The sequence below is a fragment of the Pituophis catenifer genome, unplaced genomic scaffold (genome assembly GCF_029215685.1).
Source record: "Pituophis catenifer annectens isolate HBS135680 unplaced genomic scaffold, rPitCat1.0.hap2 SCAF_3, whole genome shotgun sequence".
NCBI lineage: Eukaryota > Metazoa > Chordata > Lepidosauria > Squamata > Colubridae > Pituophis > Pituophis catenifer.
In genome coordinates, this window is record NW_027256883.1 from 64094331 (window position 1) to 64111904 (window position 17574).

The 17574-nt window shown below is 36.6% G+C and overlaps 1 protein-coding gene across 1 annotated transcript in view; it reads left to right on the forward strand.

Moving 5' to 3' along the window:
- The first annotated feature begins 9469 nt into the window (after positions 1-9469).
- DCDC2 (doublecortin domain containing 2) overlaps positions 9470-17574 on the forward strand; it is a 52954-nt gene continuing 44849 nt past the window's right edge. The window contains exons 1-2 of the mRNA XM_070942471.1: positions 9470-9777; positions 11368-11419. Of these exons, the coding sequence (XP_070798572.1) occupies positions 9485-9777; positions 11368-11419 (345 nt within the window). The 5' untranslated portion in view covers positions 9470-9484. The remainder of the gene's footprint in view (positions 9778-11367; positions 11420-17574) is intronic.

Below are 17574 nucleotides of genomic sequence, written 5' to 3' on the forward strand. Positions count from 1 at the left end.
GACGAAGAAATTTATAATGTTCTACGATAATACTTCGTGTATGCACTCTTGTACCCATCATACTTAGTATAGTAAGCTTTTGTAACACTGATTCAGTGAACAGTTTCAGCTTTAGAGGTTCCTGTTCTCTTGAGCAGTGTGTTACCCTAGGCTCAAAAAAGCCAACATTGTTCCAACATTTGGGAAAGCCAATTAATGATAACTCAGTACAGATCCTGACAGCATTTGAAGTATTTGAATTGTTTTGATAATTTTGTGACTGTGGAATGGGTGCATGTTTCTAGGACCATGAGGTCAAGTTATTGGTATAGTAATAATTCATAAGCAATGCAATGCAGTCTTCATTTTTTCCACTTTTCTTTCTTAATCTCTCTCTGTGAATAGACATAAGATAAAAACACAAGTGTTATAGGTGAAAAACAATCTGCTTGGATCTCTAATACCTTGTAAATTATTTTTGTGTAAAAGAACTGTCATTTTGTGTGCCTGCGGCAGGTGGCAGTATGTGAAATAAACGTTTTTATGTTAGTAGATGTCAGGACATAGTTCTCAAAAGAATGGATACTAATAGTCGCTGGACATTGATATGGACAGCATATAAATTTAATAAATACATAAAAAGAACTATCGTGTGGAAAAGAAAGCAGCAATTCTGTATTATCCTGAGTGTATAAATCATTCTGGCCTATTCATAAACATTCTCAATTACTGTTGAGGACCCATTTTTTTCTTGCCAGAACATATGTAAAAAAAGAATTAGATTAATACCAGACTATTAAAAGAGCATAGTTTCTTTCACTTAATTTCTTTGTACTCAGAGATCATTTAAAATAATAATGTGATGTGAATGCCACTTTCCTGTGATGATTTGATGTAGGTTAGTTGCACACATTTTACTGGTCATCCTCTATATCACTTTTAGGAAGTAGCCAAATTACTTTTTAACACATACACAATTTAGTTTCAACAACAACCCTACATTTCTTTCATAAACAACATTGTGCATTGGTACACTGTATTTTTGGTGTTCTTGTTTCATCCGCTATTCCACAGTTGAATAAAAAAGTAGTAGGAAACTCCATTTTGGAGTCACTCCTGCCTCTCATTTCTTTGTCCAGTGGCTGGAATTTAAACCTGTGTTAGATTACAATAATTCTGTATTATTGGAAGAAGAATGATTTTTTTCTTTTCGTAGTCTTAGGTTGTATTGGTTTTGTGATCTGGGCTATTTTTTCGTAATATTGATCTTAAATATACCCCTAGAAAAGTGTATATATTTAGAAGTAAAACCGCATAATTATTTTGCTAAAGTTTACTTTCATTTAGGTATATTGCAGCTCTTTCTTAGGGGGCACTGGGGCAACTCCTTGCAAAGTCCACAACAAACATATTCAGAACAAGTTTGCAGCACAGCAGTTTAAACATTACTTCTCAACATACAAGTCACTGGGTAGCACTACATTCTGAAGCAATAATATTCAAATGAAACTTACCGTGGCTGTACATAGGCATAGTAGATATACCTGTCAATGCAATATATTCATGGCAGTGATGTGTGGTCTGTGTGTATGTGTGTGTGCAAAATCTTGAAATGGTTGCGTTTATCAGACAAAACTGATTTTACTCTAGGTGGCTTAAAACTGATATGACTTTAATAGATTAACTATTCTTAGATACTTAAATAATATTTCTTGCCTTACAAATTTTACATTATAAGCTATTTTCAAACTTGAGGTAAAGAGCATGAACAAGGACTATAATTGGCATAACCTTTAGATATTTAAGAAATGTATATAAATATTATAACATTTATATAAATGGAAAATGGCTTTATTTATAAACAACTATAAGGGAATAGCAATTCCTGGTTTTCACTGTATTAGATACTACTGGTATTCTATATATCACCGTACAGACAATTCCAAAGCTAAAACTGAGCACAATAGTGATTAACACTATCAAACCCAAATAACTTTTTCTCTATGTGGCAATACTTTTCCACCTCACAGCTTATAAGTTGATTGGAAACGAAGCATGGGTCAAACTGGGCCATGTTCCTTAGCAGTATTTTTATGGATATTAATTATGGAATAATGTGAACAAATGGTATCTTTGTCTAAATACTTCTCAGAGCTAGCTTGGAGCCATTGAGTCCAGCAGCACAAACCTTTAAACATTGCTATTTGTCCCACTGATTAAAAAAAAAAAAACCCAATAAATCATATAAAATTAAAAAGCACACACCTAAGGAATTTGTAGATGAAATGATAATGCTGTACTTTCATATGTATTAATTTAGTACAAAATTGAAAAACACAACTAGTGTTAACCAGTAACTGCAGTACATCAAAAGCTGCTTTACACCAAATTACTTTTTTGGTAATGGTTAACTATCTTCTTCATAGCTCACAGCAGGGGAGAGTTTATTTTCTTTCCTGAATGCTGAGATAAAAAGAAAGGAAAAATTCCTGAGTGCTTTTATCATCACCTGCTTTGAAATCAGGACTGTTTGTTTTTTTTAAAAGATAGATATGCAACCAAAGTTTTCAGACTTTATAAAAACCTACTGGGCAGCAAGTTTCTCCTGAGTTGAGCTCGTATCTTGTGGCTTAATCAACATCCAAATTGGGGGATTTCTTTGGGTAACAAAATGGAATTGGCTTGCCATGAATTTTCTTGAGGATGTGTTCTAAACTTCTCAATCTAACCTAGAACCCTGGTGGGCCATGGTGGTCTTCGTTCATCATAGTACCCAGGCCTGATGTTTCTTAGTGTTAGAGCCCATATCATCTCAGCTGATTTGATATTGATTTTGAAACTTGGTTAATGATGTATTTCTCGAAAATCACTTATCCAACTTAGAGAACAAGAAAGGTCTATTGAAGTCAACATTTTGAGTTGATTTTGAAATATACATAAGAAAGCTGCAAAAAAGGTTAAAAGTATAATTCATCTATTTTTTTTAAAAAAATACTCCTCTGAGTGAATTGCCAATAGATGTAGATTTTATATGGGCAACTAAAATAAAATATAGGATTCATTAATACAAAATACAATAGGTTTTGATAGTTATATAAATATTAAAAATATATATGTACTTGAATAATTTATATATATTATAAACATATATAGAATTGTAACTATTTCCTTTTAAAATGATATACTTTTTTTTCTTTGTTGTAATTTTCAGTTTTTTTAAAAGCATGTTCTATGCATTTTCTTTTCTTTGACAATGTATACACTCTTCATAATTATCTTTGTATTTTTTCCTTTTTTGTCTTTTAAAAAGCAATAGAAATACATTAACAATGTATTAATTTGCTAGATCACCCAACTACTCTGACAACCAATAAAATAAATTCCCTTGTCAACTTTTTTCTGAAAAAAGGAAAACTCAACTTTAAATAAAGAAGATCGGAAGCCACTTCTTTGTAACTTTTTCCTTTTTTTCCCTTCATCATATAGAAAAAATGTTTTTTCTTTTTTTCTTTTTTACTCTTTTTTCTTTAGTCTTCTTACTTTAACTTAACATTTGTACTGTTTATATTTGGTTGAAAACCTCTTTAATAAAAAGGAGTGGAGCTTGCCACCACCACCAGCAAAGTTAGCAACAAACAGTCCGCCCCAACTCCCACTAGCCCCATGGCTGATCCATGTTTTAATAGTCTTTTAAAGTCTGGAGTTTGCTGCTTCAGAAGGCAGAAAAGTACTATGCTTGCTTTTCTTCCTGAAACATCTTAATGAGTTAGGAGTGCTAATTTCTTAGGTTCTACTGAGTCTCTATGGAAATTCTCACTCATCCACATCATGATTGTCCCAAAGGTGCTTTTTCAAAAGCCAACTGGACCTTGTTTTACCTTGAAGATGTTTTGCTTCTTATCCAAGGAGCTTCTTCAATTCTGTGTTTCATTGAGACATGTTTTACATATGGTGTTTTTACCTCTGATGATTTTATACACACATGCCATTCTGACCTGTTTTAACTAGAAATTCATATATTTCCTTTTGGATCACATCTACAGTATCTGTTAGCCATTGCCATTGTACAGTGCTTCTCTCAGTCTTGCCAAGTGCAATTATTTTTTCCTAATTTGTGTTCTGCTCATATCTTTCCCAAAGTACAATATGTGAGATTCTTTTTGTTGATAGCTGAGCAATGATCCAGAGTTGATTGATTGGTTGTTTTGAAGTCCATGGACTACGCCCAAATCCTTAATTTGAAAAATGTCTATTTTTTTTTACTCTCTTTCTGAGTCCACTTCCACAACTGGACATGCTATCGCCTTAGCAGTCACAATGCTATGAAAAGTTGCCTACAGTAACTATATTTGATCTCTCCTCAGCTAAAATTTAACTATGAAATCACATTCGATTCACTAATAACTTCTCATAGATAACATTCCATAACACTGTCTCACACTTATTTGGATCATCTTGTTTGTCTATCATGTCTTTTGTGTGTCAGCTATGTTGCATGTCAGCAAAATGACTTTAACCTCCTCCTCTCCTACTCTCTCATTCTGCAATCCAGCCATTTCTCATAAAATGAAAGGAAAACACATTATTGACCCACAAGAAAAATATGTCTGGACCAGGATACTATCTTTATTACAAAGAACAAAAACATTGGAAAATTGCCAATAACCCTTTGATTTCTTAATAAAATTCAATAAAATTTCTATGAGCAAAGACTTAAGACTGAGCATGGGAAAAATATCTCTGATCTTTCAAGATGAAAGTTCCTACCATAGCTATTCGTGCTATACAAGGTTCCATATTTTTTCCCTGTCATGCACAGGATTGTTATGCAAAATTCATCTGATTTTCTGAATGGGTGATTCCACTCAAACTAATGTAGAAGTCCTAGGTAATGACAGAGCTTGAAGCTCTCTACAAAAAGCTGAGCTACTAATGGTTAAAGCAAATAGGCAGTAGATAAGAGTCAATGGAATTCAAGGTGGGCCGGAGTTACTATAGATCTCTTGTGGGTGTGAAGGGACTCGAGACTGATGACGTGTTTGACTCCTCCTTCGGGCACAGCCTAGTCAATTCCTACAAAGTCCTTGATAAAAGTCCTCAATGAAAGTACTCCTAGATAAAAGAGCCTTGGTGGCACAGCAGACTAAAGTGCTGTTAACTAGCACCAGCTGCCTGCAATTACTGCAAGTTCGAATCTCACCAGGCTCAAGGTTGACTCAGCCTTCCATCCTTTCGAGGTAGGTAAAATGAGGACCCGGATTGTGGGGGCAATAAGCTGACTTCGTGTAAAAAAGAATACCGCTTAGGGAGGGCCGAAAGCCCTACTAAGCAGGTATATACAAAAGTATCAAGGCTATTGCTTAACGCATTGTAAGCCGCCCTGAGTCTCCGGAGAAGGGCAGCATATAAATTGAACTAATAAATAAAATATAAATTGAACTAATAAGAGGGTATAGGCTGGCATTCCACTTTATACTACTTTTTAGAAAATTATTGTCCCCCAAAGTATCCCAAACCTGTTAAAAATGAAAAACAGGCCCTTCCATCAGACTAAACAATCAAAAGTAAAAGGATAATGGAGAGGGTGGTTCTTCATTTGGCATTCTTATCAAATGGTTTTAGCTTGTTATGCTTGACTGAAAAGGAAGAGGTTGTTCTTGGACCTGTTGCCAATGAAAGGAGCAACTGCTAGCAGCTGATCTATCAGTGGCTGATGTAAGAGTCTTCTTTGTTTTGCTCCTTTCTGTAATGTTCTTCATGAGAAGAACACAGAGTCCATAGCTAAGAAAGCAGAGCAGAGTGTGCCTCTCTACAGTTCTCTGCTCCTAGAGCAATTTAGAAGAATGCAAATTGATTGGTTGGTGAGTGTCAAAGCCATGTCCTGAGCATCCAAGAATACATGGCATCCAAAGATGAACTACTGATAGAATGCCTGAGGCAGCGACAGACATGGGATCAAGCAAAGAAAGCTCCGTGGCAAGATATGACTTTGCATAGGACAGGCACCACTGACAGGCAGCTAGGTTGGCAGACATTGGGAAATCCTAGCAGTAGTTCGAAAGTGCTGGACTAAAAGACAGCACTGAAGCACTGATCATTGCAGCACAAAACAGTCACTAAACACCAGATCCATAGAAACAGGAGTCTACCACACTAGATAGGAGCTGAAGTACCGACTATGCCTCAGAAAGGCCTCGGAGACAGTCCAACATACAATAATAAGATATAGGCAGGACCAGCATATACTAAATGACACAAGCAAGTAGCTGACATTGCGTAAAGGAACATCTGTACAGTGTACATGCTAGATTCTTCCAAGGCCAGATGGGAGATCCAAGAGAAGGTTGTGGAGACTAAGACAGCTAAAATTCTGTCGAACTTTCAGATTCAGATAGACAGGCAGGTATTGGCCAATCAACCAGACATCATGGTAATAGACAAGGACCACTCAGAACATAAAAAAAAGTGCCAAATATATTTTTCATCCAATCTCGAGGTGTTTTTTTAATGATTTACCCCTTTGGCTTTGCTGTCTTATAAAAATGTTTTTTTTTAATGGCACAGCTAATAAGACTACGAATAAATGATGTTAAAGCTTGTGTTATAAATATACAACCATCATAAAGATTTTAAGTCTTCTGTAATAAGAAATCCTTTATCATTCTTAAAATAAATAAACTGGATTAAAAACTTATTTTTTTTCTTTTAAAAAAGGGCTATTTTGGTGTTCATCTAGAAGTTGGGCTGACAATGACTTGACTCAAATCAGTCCTTAGGGTGGACTTGAACCCACTGTAATCACTAAATCGCACCATCTCTCAGAAGAAGACTGTTGCATGAAAGCGTGCCAAACTACAATTTCCTTTAATTTCTGGGGGTGGGGGGTGGGGGGTGGGGGGAGAAAGTATGCCACATGCCTCTCCACTAAAGACACTTAGAACATCCTGAGGGGGGAGTAGGTGTAAGACAGTAAGTGTTTCAAGGACATAATGGCAAAAATGAAGAATGGCTGACAAAAGCAGTTTGGAACCCCATCCACTGGGGAGCAATCAGGGAGTCCCAACTGCCATTTTTGCTTACAAGACTCTCCCCCCCACTGAATCTCCCCAGGCGCAGACGACTCCCACAGGTACTTGGGAGCTTAGGCCAGGATATCAATGGTGCCTTTTGGCCCTCTTGTCCCCCACCCCTGCAAGTGTCATCACTCTCCTTTCTCTCCCTTGCTCGGGGATCAGGCTAGAGAAGCCACGACCCCTCGCAAACTTCCCTCCCGGGAGGTCCCTGGCAGGGCCTCCAGGTTGCAACCCCCCCGACTCCCCCCCCACACACACCTTGCTCCCGAGCTAGGTGTGTTGCCTTGGCAACAGCAGACAGGGAAGGAAAAAAAAAAGTCCAGCATTCCGGGAGCAGAAACCCGCGGCCGGGAACCGCCACGCCTTCCCTGCTGCCTTCTCTTCAAGTTCGGGAACCATGAGGGCGCTTGGCTGTGGCAGCCACGGCTCCGGCACCAGCCCGAAACCTCGGTCGCCCCTGGGGAGGAGAGCTCATGGTGCCCAAAGCTGAACCCGTGGTAGGCGGAGAGGAAGAGAGAAGGGCGGCCGAGCTCTCCAGGGGTGAAAAGAGGCTTCGGGAGGGACTTTGCTGCGCTCAGGTGCCTCCCTCGCTTTCTCCTCTCCGCTCTTTGCTCGACGCCGGGACGACGGTCCTGGCTTGGCGCGGTTCTCTTCCCTCTTTCCCCACAGGATTTGTGGCTTTCGAGGCATTCTTCTCAAGTCGACTGGCTCTGCAAGTCGACGGCGTGGTCTAAGCTGGATGGAAAGCCGCCTCTTTTCACCTACATTGACAGTTACGGTAGCTCGTGGGCGGAAACGGCAGAGTTGCTTTCGGTCCCCTGGCAAAAAGTTCTCTCCTTTGGGATCAAGTTCCAAGTGGCCACAATTGGTGGTGGTGAAATGAAAAAAGCAAAAAGAGGGGGAAAAGTGTGTTTGTGTGTGTGTGTGTGTGTGTGTGTGTGTGTGTGTGTGTGAGAGAGAGAGAGAGAGAGAGAGAGAGAGAGAGAGAGAGAGAGAGAGAGAGAGAGAGAAAAGGAAGGAAGGAAGGAGAGAGAAGGAAGGAAGGAAGGAAGGAAGGAAGGAAGGAAGGAAGGAAGGAAGGAAGGAAGGAAAGAAATAGCTCAATTTCTTGGTGGTTGGATCATGCTGAAAATATAACAACATTGTAGTTAACCTGGTGTTCACTTAGGTGTGTGTCTGTGTGATGTATGTAGGACACATCTTTGCAACAAGTAGACAGAAATTTGGACTAGCAGGTTGGCATCCTCTGTTTTCCTTCTTACCTTACTCAGGTGGTGGAGGACAAAACCCTGAATGAATGAAATGGGCCAAAATGGAGTGAGACTATAGCCACATACCTTGAAACCAAACGACAGAGGAATGAAATGTAGTGATCTTGAGATGATTCAGTGTATGATAAATTTGGTGGGTTATATGTAAGGGACTCACAATTTTTTAATGCTTCTCTTTGTAAAAAAAAAAAAAGCTAATATAATTTGATAACAAAAAACTTTTCTTCTCAATATAATAATAAATTTTGGGAGTGGCATTTTAACATGCTGGGAACCATGGTACCCATTAATATCAGTATAGGTGAATTATATAATTGAAATAACTTTTAAGATTGTCCCTCTCTGCTTATTGTTTACTCTCTTCAGTGGAAGCTGTAAAGAATGCTAATGTTTCATTCAACTTTTTATTCCATTGAAAAATGTCCATTTTAATATGAACATTTTCTAAATAAATTTTGCAACCTCCCAACTATATTTTTTCTATATTCTGTCATTTCTTTTTGTGCTTCTGCCAGCTACTATTAAAATTACTGTAAATTACACATGCCTTTTAATATTTGATAATAAACAATTCCTTTATTCTCTGAATTTCATGGTAGGCTCATTTATGGCTATTTATTTTTTAAGTGAAGAAGATAAGGAAAACAGAACAGAATGAACAAAAAGAGGAGTGAATGTGAACATGTGATACTTAATTGAAATATTTTTAAAAGTGGGTTTTCTGGGACTTCCATAACAGCAGAGTTGGGGAGGAATGTGGTTTCTTCACTGTATGTAATAAGCATTTCTGCTTTGCATCTTTAGTTTGTATGAATATGTAGGAGAAGGAAGTCGTGATGACTTTACTATTCTTAAGAGACTGGCAAGAATTGGTTGCCTAGCAGAAGGACTCTTTGAACTGTTATGGAACTAAAACCTTTGGGAGACTTTAAGAGCCTCCCTGTTTTTTTAGAAATAGAAATACTATTGGCAGTTGCTCTGGTGTACCAGTCATGCTGTAGATGTGTATGCAGTGCCTATACCGCAAAATTGGAATTCAAAGATAATTGTCAGAGAGAAACAGTGAAAGAAATTAAATTATATTCTTCTTAAACCTACAGGTTTGCAAACCACTGTGTTCATTACCAACAGGACCCAGGACAGGAGAGTGCAAAGACGGCTATGAGTAGTCCCAGTGCCAAGCCAACATGTCTGTCACAGCCTGTGGTGAAGAGTGTGATGGTGTATCGCAATGGAGACCCTTTTTTCCCTGGCCGGCGTGTTGTTATCCATGAGAAGAAGGTGTCCAGTTTTGATGTCTTTCTAAAGGAAGTGACAGGTGGTGTGAATGCTCCTTTTGGAGCTGTGCGGAATATTTATACACCCCGTGGTGGACATCGCATTCGTCAGCTAGATGAGATTCAAAGTGGAGAGCATTACGTTGCTGGTGGCAGAGAAGCTTTCAAAAAACTAAAGTAAGTAGTCATATGTTTATTCCAACCAACATGATATAGAAACTGAAATGTGTGATCTTTTATATACAAATCCTCCAAGGAGAGGATAAAAGCATTATTTTTTTCTTAGAGTTAACTAAAAATCTATGAGCCATTGTTTTAACTAAACAATGGTTCATAGGCCCAGTTTCCCAGGCTTTCTCTGTATGTATCTTTATCTCCCTATACATTTTTTTTCTTTAAGAAATGATGGAACATTTAAGTGAAATGTCCCATTCCAGCATCATTAACAATTTTGATTAATTGAGTTTTGATTTAAAGCTACCATTCAGAAGCAAGCCATTTCAAATTCTTTATATATCTTTAATGTCAGCGGTCCTCACTTGCAGTTCCTATGACTAATAAAAAAAAAAGAGTTTGTAGATCTAGCCCTAAATATCCGAAAGGTGTCATATTACCTACCTCAGTATACATACTAGACTGACTAAAAGACAAAAGAGGACTGGTAACAGTAGTGTGGAACATATTGGTATGACAGACTCAGCTTGTCATGAAAGCTACTCCTGATGAAAGTTCATGGATCATTAACGGAACATTTACACTACAGCATTGAAGCCAAACTATAATTCCCATAATCCGTTAGGGGAAGTAGAAATGAGACTTACTGTAAAATAATGTAAATCAATATGAGTTTAGAAAACAGGTATGCTTTAGTATAAATTTACTTTGTTGCCTGCTTTTAGAAGTAAAATTTGCTGATGTTCTTGTGTTCTAATATGTGTTAATAAAGTAATGTCAGAGGTAATATATCTGTACTCTATACACACACACACACACACACACACACCCACACCCACACCTTTTGTTAGTTCCATCCCTGTGCTTTGCATTCTCTTTGGTTTAAACACTATTGCCTATAATCTTCTCCCATGGCTAATCAATTATTAACCAAAAAAAAAAAAAAAATCCAAATTCTGCCGAAACTTGTACTTTTTAAATTAAGCAAAACAGTACATCACACCAATTTAGAAGTATATATTTATATATAATCATTGCTTATATGATGTTTTTACTTTTGATAGATTTTATTGTTTTAGAGTTTACTGAAATGAATGTTTAAAATTTTCATCTCATAAGCTTAGAAAAGAACCAGACTTGTATAAAGACTTAAAAATATAGAATATAGACTTTCATATTTGTAGAATTTGTAGAATGTGTAATGTTTATTAAAATAACAAGCAAATATCCTAAAATGTAGTGTAACCCTGTCATTATATAATATTAATTCCTTGTCATTGCTATTTGCTGGAATCGTAAATCATATTGAATTTATAATCACTATAATGTGGTTTATTGGTTAAGCACTTGTCTGGTGAATGCACTGCAGAGCCACTCAAAGTTGTCAAGCTTGTAGTATTTAAAAAACACAAGGAAATATTCCTAACAGCCTACTAAGAATTGAGTTTGTCACATGAGTATAATGTTTTGACTGGTTATTAGGAAAAATGATGAAAATAAGCAAGTATAAGGCAAGAAAAAGTATATTCTTGTAAATATAGTTTTTTGCATTTCGTATTAGTAAATAACCTATTTTGTTTTCTTGTTTTTCAGTTATTTGGATATTGGAGAGCCAAAGAAAAGACCTGTGGAAATTAATAATGAGGTAATGTATATTACATATTAATATAAATCTGTATTACACTTGAAGTACAAACAAAAGAAACTTTTATTGATTTAAATTTCAGTCTGTTCTGATTTATTTGGAAATCAAAGGGACATTTCTGAGTAAATATCTATAGCTTTGCTTTATAAAACAGCATTTACAGATTAGATTAAACTAAAAGATGGTTTGTTTGGTCTGGTTTAATGAGATTTGTGAACACAGATATTTTTGTTTGCTCATGCAATAGTTAAGTAATGTGCTGTCTGAGCCCAGCAATATGCTCTAATTTTTAAAGAAAGATTTTAAAAAATTAAAATCTAGAAATCTGCATTATCAAAACAGTCTGATTAATAGATGTTTTTAGCTGTTGCACCCTGTACTCCTGCTCTATATCAAGCAAGGTTTCCCATTTCTGAGATGTAAACTTCCAGGTGACCACTAGAGGGAAGCAAAGATATGGTTTTTTTTTGTTAATCTTTGCTATCACTAATGACCTCGTGAACTGTTATAGCCTGGATACTTGAGGCAGACAGACAAACCAACATGGTAACTCTGCTCAGTTTCTCATGCAGGTGCAACATCAAAATTGTTTCCCATACTGTAATTTATGTGAGACTTCTACTGCTTTATATTGCTGAAATAGGCTCCTAGAAATTGGGACTTTATGGTCGAGAGGTCATGGATATTCCTCCAAAGCCAGGACTTGATTTAGGCTAACACTAGGATTTGCACCAAATTGTAGATTTATTGAGCTACTGAAACCCAGACTATGATATGCTACATTAAGTTAAGTAGCACCAGCTGCCTGCAATTACTGCAAGTTCAAATCTCACCAGGCTCAAGGTTGACTCAGCCTTCCATCCTTTCGAGGTAGGTAAAATGAGGACCCGGATTGTGGGGGCAATAAGCTGACTTTTATAAAAAAAGAACACTGCTTGGGGTGGGGGGCGAAAGCCCTACTAAGCAGGTATATACAAAAGTTTGAAGGCTATTGCTTAACGCAGTGGTTCTCAACCTGGGGGTCGCGACCCCTTTGGGGGTCGAACGGCCATTTCACAGGGGTCGCCAAAGCCCTCTCTCGCCCCCCCCACACCTTCACTCACCCTCACTCTCTGCTCTGTTGGATCGCTGGCCGTTAGCTTACCCCGTCCACTCCCAACCTATTGCTGCCTCCTGAGTCCCAGCTGATGGCTAGAGGAAAAAAACTGCTTAAATTCTTGCCGCGGGGCTTCAAAGGGCCGCCCTATAGCCAGTGGTGGGATTCTGCTGCGCCCCTCCGCACCACTGTTTATTGGCAATAAATAGTGGTGGACGAGAGGCGGGCGAGCCAGCAATTTAACAAATGGTTTGGTGTTTTTTTGTAATTTTATTGGCCCGTGGAGCTTCAGCATAGGCTAATTAGCCCTTTGATTAGATTGGCTCCCGACTCTCAGCTGATTTGCTCTCAGCTGTTTTGCTCAGGGCTCTGCTGCTTGTTTGCAAAGAGTGCTGGAGCAATTTTTTTCCCCCTTAGCTATGCTGAAAAAGGAAACTGAAAGTAAAGCAGGCTGTTGGCTTTGCTGTTGCTGCAACGTTGGAAAATTAGGCAGGCAGATTTCTTTTCTTTTTCCTCACCAAAAAAGGTAGGTGCAAACAATGGGAAATTTAGGGAAAAAGAGGAGAGTTCAAGATTTTAAAACACAAAAGAAAAAAAGCTCTATTTAACTAGGAAATTGTAATAATTGAGATACTATTAATTGTATATTGTGTTGAAAGCAGAAATGGTTAAGTTGTGGTTTGGAGGAATATATGGGGGAAATTATTTGGTTTATTATTATTGGTAAATATAATTAATTGATTTGTAAGAAATTGGATTGCATGGAAATAATTGGAATATTCATGTTCATATTGATTAATATACAAAAAAGCTAGTTATATAACTAATTGATTTATATTAAAATGTTGAATTTATATTAAACAACTGTAATATTACATAATTAACCAATGTGAGGATGGTTATAAAAATAGATGACAATGGGAAGGGGTATAATATAGAATAGAAGGGAAAAATTGAATTTGATTAAGATTAGAGATGAGGATGAAGGGTAATATTGGTTTTTTACAAAAATAGATGAGGAATAAATATGGCAAAAAGGAAATATAGAAATTGTAAATTTAATTGAAATGACTAAACTGTTTAAATTTGTGAACCGGCCAAATACTCTGTTCAAAGAAAATACATTGTATGTTTGTATGTGTGTTTCCAATTATTGTTATTTATTCATATTTGTTCTCTTTTATTCTTTAAAGTTTAACAATTCATTCTTTATCTTAATATCTTTATATTTGTTTGGGGTTGGCTTTCTTCCCTTTCATCTTTTTTATTGTACAGCAATCTTTCTCCTCAAACCTACCACCTCTCTTTCTTTCCTTCTTACTTTCTCTTCCTCCCCCTCTTCTTCTCCTCCCTACTTCCTCTTCCTTTCTCCTTCTCCTCCTCTCTTCCTCCCTCTCTTACCCTCACTCCTACTCTAATTTCCCTTCCCTTCCTTCATCCCTCTCTATTGCTGTATCCTTTTATGTATATGGACTACTCAGAGGGCTGAAAAAGTTATTTTTGACTGGTCCTCGCACTTTTGACCAGTCCTCGAACTTACGACTGTCCTCACATTTTACATTTTTGCCCTATCTTGTCACCATGGTGAAGAGAAGCAGTTGTGAAATGAGTGACACGGTTGTTAAGAATGCTAAAATGGGCATAAATAATGATCAGTCATAAGTGCGAAGACCGGTCAAAAGTGCGAGGACCTGTCAGAAATCACTTTTTTCAGCCCTCTGGGTAGTCTTTTTGTGCACATGGACTACTCAGAGGGCTGAAAAAGTTATTTTTGACTGGTCCTCGCACTTTTGACCAGATCTCGAATTTACGACTATCCTCACATTTTACGTTTTTTGCCCTATCTTATCACCATGGTGAAAAGAAGCAGCTGTGAAATGAGTGACATGGTTGTTAAGAATGCTGCACGGGCATAAATGTGAGGATGGTCATAAGTGTGAGGACCAGTCAAAAGTGTGAGGACCTGTCAGAAATGACTTTTTTCAGCTCTCTGAGTAGTCCCTATACACATAGCCATGGCCACTCGGTCACATGACCAGGTAGCCACCCCCACCCAGTCACATGACCTCCAAACCACGCCCACAAAATAAGCCACGCCCACAGAACCGGTAGTAAAAAATTTTAGAACCCACCCCTGGTTGGGGGTCACCACAACATGAGGAACTGTATTAAAGGGTCGTGGCATTAGGAAGGTTGAGAACCACTGGCTTAACGCATTGTAAACCGCCCTGAGTCTCCGGAGAAGGGCGGCATATAAATCGAACCAATTAATTAATTAATTAATTAATTAATTAATCTGCATTAAGAAATAAAACAGCTTTGCAAAGTGGTTTGTGTTGACAGAGTGTTGACAGACCATGATAGTGGCTGTTGAAGGCTCTTATCCTCTAAGAATGAATTGTAAAATAACAGCAGTTGGAACAGGCAACTTCTGAGGAAGTTTTGTGGCATTGACTTAACTGTTGATGTTTGGCTGCACAATCGGGAAACAGAGGTGTAAACCATAATTTGTCCACCACTGATTTATTGCAGAATTATTTTAATATTCAGATATATTCTGCTCTAGTTTTATACTTATTCTGTTCAAGGTCTTTTTTTCCCTAGAGAAAAGATTTTAAAGAATAAAATATTGAGAACACTAAGCAAATATAATGTCTACTCTATTTGGTACAATGTGTGACAGAATGAAATATGTCTTAAAAATAAAGAGAAGTATTGTAATTTGAATGACAATTTTGTGTGGATCAAAATGTATAATTTATTTATTTATTTATTTATTTATTCGAATTTCTATACCGCCCTTCTCCTTTCGGACTCAGGGCGGTGAACAGCCAGATAAAAAACATCTATACAAACATCACAGTTAAAAAATAAAGTTAAAATAATTTATAAATTTGGCCCATAATTTAAAACTTATCAATTAAAATAAATATTAAAATTTTTAAAACTAACCCTAAAATCAGGACAGACCGGCTAGCTGAAAAAAATAAGTTTTTAGGGCCCGACGAAAAATCCGGAGGTCGGAGATCACTCGTATCTCTGGGGGTAGATTGTTCCATAGGGTAGGTGCTGTACTTATAATGTACTCATTTACATAATATGGAAGATGGATGGAAAGATAACCTGAAATTTAGATGAAATTAAGAAGTAATGCAATGCTGTTGGATTATTTAGATACTTTTTTCTTAGAATTCTTTCCTTGGTTATTGCCTCAGTTGTAGCATTGATAAATTTTGAAGATGAGCACTTAAATATTTATTACTTATATTTATGCTTACTACCAGTTATCATATTTTATTTATTTATTTATTCATTTATTGGTTCGATTTATATGCCGCCCTTTTCTAGAGACTCAGGGCGGCTTACAATGCGTTAAGAAATAGCCTTCATACTTTTGTATATACCTGCTTAGTAGGGCTTTCGCCCCCCCCAAGCGGTGTTCTTTTTTATACAAAGCTTATTGCCCCCACAAACTGGGTCCTCATTTTACCTACCTCGAAAGGATGGAAGGCTGAGTCAACCTTGAGCCTGGTGAGATTTGAACTTGCAATAATTGCAGGCAGCTGGTGTTACTTAACAGTGCTTTAGTCTGCTGCGCCACCAAGGCTATTATTTAATCATATTTAATCATATTTGGGATTTTTTTTTTTTTGCTTTAATTTATATGCTGCCCTTCTCCGGAAACTCAGGGCGGCTTACAATGCGTTAAGCAATAGCCTTCATACTTTTGTATATTTATACAAAGTCAGCTTATTGCCTCCACAATCTGGGTCCTCATTTCACTTACCTTTGAAAGGATGGAAGGCTGAGTCAGCCTTGAGCCTGGTGAGATTTGAACTTGCAGTAATTGCAAGCAGCAGTTGTTAATAACAGTGCTTTAGTCCACTGTACTACAGGCTCTTCCTTTAAAAGTCATTGTGATTGATTCTAACTGATTTATGATCATTGAGAATTTTTTTAAATTTTTAAACGGAAATTTTAAATAGGATTTAAAATGGTTTACCTATAAAATTGTATTCGGCATTGGCTCAGTTAAATTCCATCAGTATTTATAAGTATTTGCAAGCTTTTAAAGGAATGGTATGATTTCTGATACACATTAACTCAATTACAAGATAATTTATCCTCTTTGTAATAGATCTACATATACAATTTAGCACCAAATTAGATAATTTGTAAAACTAAGAAATAAAAGCTTCTGTCCTTGATAAAACAACTTGGTATTGTTGGATCTTGTTCATTACCTGGATTAAAATTTTAAATAGGATTTCCTGAAAGGTCTTGAGGTATATTGCAGGGATACCATTAAGTCCTGGAGATTAATTCAATTTCAATTTCTGTACTGCTTTGGTTTCATCTTCTGTTATTAATTAAATAAGGTTTTCCTCTTGCTGCTCTGTGAATTTTATGTTTAGCATTGAATCTAAATACTCATCAGTAATTAGATTTCTATTTACTATACTGTATAATCTAAGGAAATAATTAACAAATTGCCCCAACATCTCTTTCAGCTTGTCTTCAAATTGTGTCTTTTTCACATTTCACTTCTTAAATGGATACCAAGTTCTGCAACTATTTACCACATTAATCAATAGCCAACAATCTATGTTTTGGATTGTCCATAAGCAGTACTTTCATTTTTTAAATTTTTATGTTATTTTTTATATAAAACAAATAAACATTTAAAACATCAATCAATTCTTTCCTGTGAAATATTGATGTTGACTTTTACTTTTCTTTTTGTTCTTCTTGTTCCAAAAGTTTCTTCTATCTTAATCATCATCCAATCCACTGTAAAAGTTCATTCCTGTAGTCATATTCTTACTCTCAAAATTTTATACATAGTTATAAAAGTAATCATTTATATCTCTTTTCCAACCAACAATAAAAATAATTCCATGTTCTAAAATATTCTGATTCTTCCCTATCTTTAATCAACAAGGTTAATCGATTCATTTCTGCACAATCTAAAATCTTTTTTATTACTTCATCTTCCACAGGTATTTTCTCTTGTTTCCAGTTTTGAGCATAAACAATTCTTGCAGCTGTTATTACATGT